Below are 6,962 nucleotides of genomic sequence, written 5' to 3'. Positions count from 1 at the left end.
TCCTCCATCCCTCCACCCATCCATCCATCCATCCATCACCCCTCATCCTTCCACCCATCCATCCCTCCATCCATCCATCCATCCATCCATCCCTCCACCCATCCATCCAATCGCCATCCATCCTCCACCCATCCATCCCTCCATCCCTCCATCCCTCCACCCACCCATCCATCCCTCCATCCCTCCACCCATCCATCCAATCGCCATCCATCCTCCACCCATCCATCCCTTCGCCATCCATCCTCCACCCATCCATCCCTTCGCCATCCATCCTCCACCCATCCATCCCTCTCTCCATCCCTCCATTCCTCCAATCCTTCAACCATCTATGGAAGCTTCTCCTTATCCCCTTCATCCCTTCATCCATCTCCATCTCTCAATCCATCCCCACGACCTTCTCCCCATCCACCCATCCGTCCATCCCTCCCTCCCTCCTTCCTTCCCACCCTCCCTCTCTCCCTCCATTCCTCCATCCAGCCATCCCCACATCTCCCTCCCTCCCTGTCCCCGCCGTCCCTCCCCGTTCCCCGTACCCAGTGCGCGCGAAGTTGCCCCAGTATCTCATAATGCGCCGGCTCAGCGCCTCCTCCTCGGCCGTGTAGTTGAGGCCGGGGTTCAGGGGCTGCCCGAACACGAACTCGATCTCGTAGCCGTGGGGGACGCCCATCCAGGGCGGCCACAGCAGGTTGGAGGCGCGGTGGTCGAACAGGTACGCGAAGACGGTGCCGCCGCGCTCGGCCCAGCGCTGGGCGAAGTGCATCAGCGGGCACACCACGTTGTGGTCGCCCACGATGTCGTCCAGCGCCTCGCGGTTCTTCACCGGGTTGTCCTGGTCCAACCAGTCCGTGTACTGCAGCACCACGGCCTCGGCCGCCAGCTCGTTGGCCTGCGGCACCCCCAGCCTCACCCCGCCCAGGAACTCCTCGCGGCTGATCAGGCTCTCGTTGTCCTTGCCGAAGCCGGGCACGCCGTACACCAAGAAATAGGTGCCCTCATCCTGCACGGCCCCCAGCAGCACCTCGGCCTCGGGGCGCCCCGGTCCCCCCAGCAGCGCCTCGGGGGTGTCGGCCAGGAACTCGCCGTCCACCACGGGCACGAAGGCGAAGCGGAAGACGCCCTGCTGGGGCAGCACGGCCGCCTCGTGCTCCACCAGCTGCGGCGGCGCGGCGGCGCGCAGGCAGCCCAACAGCTCCGTCTCGTTGGTCACGGCCCCGCCGGCGCCCACCCCGCCGCACCCCACCAGCCGGCCCAGCCGCGCCGCTCGCCGCCGGCCCTCGGCCGCCCCCACGGTAGCCCAGGGCCCGTTGGGGGAGCCGCTCTGCAGCACGGCGCGGCGGAACAGGGCGCGGCTGCCCCCCGACAGCAGGTGCAGCCCCACCGAGGCCGCGCCCGCGCTCTCCCCGAACAGCGTCACCCGCGCCGGGGTCGCCGCCGAAGGCCGCGATGTTGGCTTGGACCCAACGCAGCGCCAGCCGCTGGTCCAGCAGCCCCACGTTACCGGGGGGCTTCGGGGTGGCCTGGCAATGCCAAGAAGCCCAAGGCGCCCACCCGGTAGTTCATGGAGACCACCAAGACCTCCTCGGCCGCTGCCAGGAACCGTCCGTCGTAGACGTCCAGCGAGGCGGCGCCGCTGTAGAAACCCCCCCCGTAAATCCACACCAGCACCGGTGCCGGCGCCTTGGGGCGCGGGACCGGCACCCAAATGTTGAGGTACAAACAGTCCTCGCTCATCTCCCGGTTGGGGTTCCACATCTCGGAGCCGCCGAATCCCGGGAACATCGTGTCGACCGGCTGGAAGCAGGCGTGGGGGTGGGCGAAGGCGTCCAGGACCCCTCCCCAAGGTCGGGCAGGGCGGGGGGGGGGCGAAGCGCAGGGGGCCCAAGGGGGGCTCGGCGTAGGGGATCCCCAAAAACGCGGCCACGCGCGAGGAGGGGCCGGCGGCCACGTGGAAGCCGCGGACGGCGCCGGCCGAGGTGGCGACCACCAGGTCCTCGGTGGCGACCTGGGAGGGGGTGAGGAGGAGGAGGAGGAGGAGCGGGAGGAAGAGCTGGGGGGGAGCGCAGGGCGGGAAGGGGGAGGGGGGCGTTGGGGACGGGTGACCCCCCATGGCGGCGGAGGCTGCGGAGAGAGAGAGAGAGAGATTTGGGGGGTTATGGGGGGGTTTGGGGATCCCCCTCGGTGAGGAGGGGTCCCAATTTAGGTGGGATTTGGGGGGTTATGGGGGGGTTTGGGGATCCCCCTTGGTGAGGAGGGGTCCCAATTTAGGTGGGATTTGGGGGGGTCATGGAGGGGTTTGGGGATCCCCCTTGGTGAGGAGGGGTCCCCATTTCGGGTGGGATTTGGGGGGGTCCCCAATTGGGTGGGATTTGGGGGGGTCATGGGGGGTTTGGGGATCCCCCTCGGTGAGGAGGGGTCCCCAATTTGGGTGGCATTTGGGGGGGGGGGGTCCCCAATTAGGTGGGGGGTCCCCATTTTGGGTGGGATTTAGGGGGGGTTTGGGGATCCCCCCGGTGAGGAGGGGTCCCAATTTGTGTGGGATTGGGGGGGGGAGTCCCCAATTAGGTGGGGGGTCCCAATTTGGGTGGGATTTGGGGGGGGTCATGGGGGGTTTGGGGATCCCCCTTGGTGAGGAGGGGTCCCCAATTTGGGTGGGATTTTGGGGGGGGGTCCCCATTTCGGGTGGGATTTGGGGGGGGTTTGGGGATCCCCCTCAGTGAGGAGGGGGTGGGATTTGGGGGGGGGTCCCCAATTGGGTGGGGGATCCCAATTTGGGTGGGATTTGGGGAGGGGGGGGTCCCCAATTTGGGTGGGATTTGAGGGGGGGTCCCCAATTGGGTGGGGGATCCCAATTTGGGTGGGATTTGGGGAGGGGGGGGTCCCCAATTTGGGTGGGATTGGCGGGGGGGGACCCCAGTTTGATGGGACCCTCCCCAGGGTCATCAGGACCCCTCCCCGCCCCCCCCCAGAACTCTGGGTGCCCCTCCAGGGATGCGGGACCCCCCCAGTGTCCGCTCCCAGTTTGTCCCAGTAGCCCCAGTCCCTCCCAGTCCCTCCCAGTGCCCCCCCTCGTCCCACCCCCCATAGGGAGCCCCCCCGCGCCCCTCCCCCCCCCAGCCATGGGGCAGGTGGCGGATCCCAAAATAGCCCCAAAAATTCCCGGCCGGAAGCAGCCGGAGGTGGGAGAGGGGGGTGTGGGGGGGGGGGAACCAGGCCCTACAGGGACCCCCCCAATCCCCTATAGATCCATAGGGACCCCCGCTCAATAAACCCGGCCCTATAGGGACCCCCCCAATCCCCTATAGATCCATAGGGACCCCTCTCAATAAACCCGGCCCTATAGGGACCCCCCCATCCCCTATAGATCCATAGGGACCCCTCCCATAGATCCGGCCCTATAGGGACCCCCCCAATCCCCTATGGATCCATAGGGACCCCTCTCAATAAACCCGGCTCTATAGGGACCCCCCCAATCCCCTATAGATCCATAGGGACCCCTCTCAATAAACCCGGCCCTATAGGGACCCCCCAATCCCTATAGATCCATAGGGACTCCCTCTCAATAAACCCGGCCCTATAGGGACCCCCCCATCCCCTATGGATCCATAGGGACCCCTCTCAATAAACCCGGCTCTATAGGGACCCCCCCATCCCCTATGGATCCATAGGGACCCCTCTCAATAAACCCGGCCCTATAGGGACCCCCCCAATCCCCTATAGATCCATAGGGACCCCTCTCAATAAACCCGGCCTATAGGGACCCCCCCCAATCCCCTATGGATCCATAGGGACCCCCTCTCAATAAACCCGGCTCTATAGGGACCCCCCCAATCCCCTATAGATCCATAGGGACCACCCTCAATAAACCCGGCTCATAGGGACCCCCCCCCAATCCCCTATGGATCCATAGGGACCCCTCTCAATAAACCCCCCGGCTCTATAGGGACACCCCCCAATTCCCCTATATGATCCACATAGGGACCCCTCTCAATAAGACCCGGCTTCTATAGGGGACCCCCCCACCATCCCCTATAGGATCCATATAGGGACTCCTCTCAATAAACCCGGTCCTTAGTAGGGACCCCTCCCCCTCATCCCCTATAGATCCATGACAGGGATCCCTCCATCATAGATCCGGACCCTCTAGGAACCCCCCATCCCTATAGAGTACATAGGGACCCCTCTCAATAAACCCGGCCCTATAGGGACCCCCCCAATCCCTATAGATCCATAGGGACCCCTCCCATAGATCCGGCCCTATAGATCCTTCCCTATAGATCCGGCCCTATAGGGACTCCCCCGGCCCTATAGAAACCATCCCCTATAGATCCAGAGGGATCCCTCCCATAGATCCGGCCCTATAGGGACCCCCCCCAATCCCCTATAGATCCATAGGGACTCCCAGCCCCACACATCCCTGCCCCATAGGGACCCCCCCCCGCAGCCCCGCCCCACAGGGCCCCGCCCCGTGGGGAGCCCCTCCCCCCCCATCCCTATAGATCCATAGGGACCCCCCCAGCCCTATAGGGGCTGCCCAGCCCCATAGCGACCCCTCCCTCCTATTCCATAGGGACCCCCTCATCCCCTATAGATCCTGCCCTATAGGGATCCCCTCATCCCCTATAGATCCTGCCTTATAGGGACCCCCATGGCCCCACAGCGATCCCTCCCTCCATCCCCTATAGACCCATAGGGGATCCCCGAGCCCCATAGGGCCCCTCCTCCATCCCCTATAGACCCACAGGGGACCCCCGAGCCCCATAGGGCCCCTCCCCCATCCCCTATAGACCCACAGGGACCCCGGAGTCCCATAGGGACCCTCCCCCATCCCCTATAGATCTATAGGGAACCCGAGCCCCATAGTGCCCCTCCCCCATCCTCTATAGACCCATAGGGACCCCCCCAGCCCCATAGGGCCCCTCCCCCATCCCCTATAGATCCATAGGGACCCCCGAGCCCCATTGGGCCCCTCCCCCATCCCCTATAGATCTATAGGGAACCCCGAGCCCCATAGGGACCCTCCCCCATCCCCTATAGATCCATAGGGACCCCCCATCCCCTATAGGGAGCCCCGAGCCCCACGGGGCCCCTCCCCCATCCCCTATAGATCCATAGGGACCCCCGAGCCCCATAGGGCCCCTCCCCCATCCCCTATAGACCCACAGGGGACCCCCGAGCCCCATAGGGCCCCTCCCACCATCCCCTATAGACCCACAGGGACCCGGAGTGCCCCATAGGGACCCTCCCCCATCCCCTATAGATCTATAGGGAACCCCGAGCCCCATAGGGCCCCTCCCCCATCCTCTATAGACCCATAGGGACCCCCCCCATCCCCATAGGGCCCCTCCCCCATCCCCTATAGATCCATAGGGACCCCCGAGCCCCATTGGGGCCCCTCCCCCATCCCCTATAGATCTATAGGGAACCCCGAGCCCCATCGGGACCCTCCCACCATCCCCTATAGATCCATAGGGACCCCCCATCCCCTATAGGGACCACCCGAGCCCCACGGGGCCCCTCCCCTCCCATTTTTCCCCTATAGGATCCAGAGGGACCCCCGAGCCCCATAGGGCCCCTCCCACATCCCTATAGACCCACAGGGGACCCCCGAGCCCCATATGGCCCCTCCCCCATCCCCCTATAGACCCACAGGGGACCCCGAGCCCCATAGGGCCCCTCCCCCATCCCCTATAGACCCACAGGGAACCCCGAGCCCCATAGGGCCCCTCCCCATCCCCTATAGACCCACAGGGACCCCGGAGTCCCATAGGGACCCTCCGCCATCCCCTATAGACCCATAGGGACCCCCCCAGCCCCATAGGGCCCCTCCCCCATCCCTATAGATCCATAGGGACCCCCATCCCCTATAGGGAACCCCCGAGCCCCACGGGGCCCCTCCCCCATCCCCTATAGATCCATAGGGACCCCCCATCCCCTATAGGGAGCCCCGAGCCCCACGGGGCCCCTCCCCCATCCCCTATAGAATCCATAGGGACCCCCGAGCCCCATAGGGCCCCTCCCCCATCCCCTATAGACCCATAGGGACCCCCGAGCCCCATAGGGCCCCTCCCCCATCCCCTATAGATCTATAGGGAACCCCGAGCCCCATAGGGCCCCTCCCCCATCCCCTATAGACCCACAGGGGACCCCCGAGCCCCATAGGGACCCTCCCCCATCCCCTATAGATCCATAGGGACCCCCCCATCCCCTATAGGGACCCCCCGAGCCCCACGGGGCCCCTCCCCCATCCCCTATAGATCTATAGGGAACCCCGAGCCCCATAGGGCCCCTCCCCCATCCCCTATAGACCCACAGGGACCCCCGAGCCCCATAGGGCCCCTCCCCCATCCCCTATAGACCCACAGGGGACCCCCGAGCCCCATAGGGCCCCTCCCCCCCCACCAAGTGGTACCCGGGGGGGGGGGGGATGGGAGAGGATGGAGCGGGGGGGGGGGGCCTCTGGGGGTGGGGGAGGGGCGGGGATGGGGCCGTGTCCGCGGGGCCGGAGGGATGGAGGTCACTGGGGGGGGGATGGGGGGGGGGTGGGGAGGGGTCCTTGGGGGGAGGGGGGGGGTCAAGGTGGGGTGGGGGAGGGGCGGCAACCGACCCCCTCGCGCCGCGGCTCCGTTCGGCTCCGGCGTCTGGAAAATACCGGGGAGGGGGGGGGGGGGGGGGAGGGGGAGGGTTAAATTGGGGGAGGGGGGGGGGAGGGAGGGAGGGGGAGGGGCCAAAGGAGCCGCCGCCCCTCCCCCCCTGCGGCAGCGCAGCCCCTCCCCCCGCGCCGTGGAGGGGGGGGGAGGGGGGAGGATGCGCTGTCCAACCCCTCTCCCCTCCCCCCCCCCCCTCTTCCCGCGGGGATTTTGGGGGAATTTGGAGGGAATTTGGGGGCTGCCATCCATCCCCAGAGCTAAATTTGGGGGAGGGGGGAGGGAGAGGGGGGAGGGGTCGTAGCGTTCCCACCCCCT

General features: G+C 66.3%; 1 protein-coding gene across 1 annotated transcript; it reads right to left on the bottom strand.

Annotated features, from left to right (window-relative positions):
• Positions 1-487: 487 nt before the first annotated feature.
• LOC116438834 (acetylcholinesterase-like) lies at positions 488-6,661 on the bottom strand (the record flags this gene model as incomplete). The annotated part of the gene is given in 5 exon segments (XM_032097842.1): positions 488-1,414; positions 1,416-1,502; positions 1,504-1,843; positions 1,845-2,118; positions 6,606-6,661. Coding segments are annotated over 4 exon segments (1,617 nt in total), but the record flags the coding sequence as incomplete, so codon positions are not given.
• Positions 6,662-6,962: the final 301 nt, after the last annotated feature.

Source organism: Corvus moneduloides, unplaced genomic scaffold (genome assembly GCF_009650955.1).
Source record: "Corvus moneduloides isolate bCorMon1 unplaced genomic scaffold, bCorMon1.pri scaffold_126_arrow_ctg1, whole genome shotgun sequence".
Taxonomy (NCBI): Eukaryota; Metazoa; Chordata; class Aves; order Passeriformes; family Corvidae; genus Corvus; species Corvus moneduloides.
Note: the sequence above shows the minus strand (reverse complement) of the source record. Positions and strands in the feature narration are given on the sequence as shown.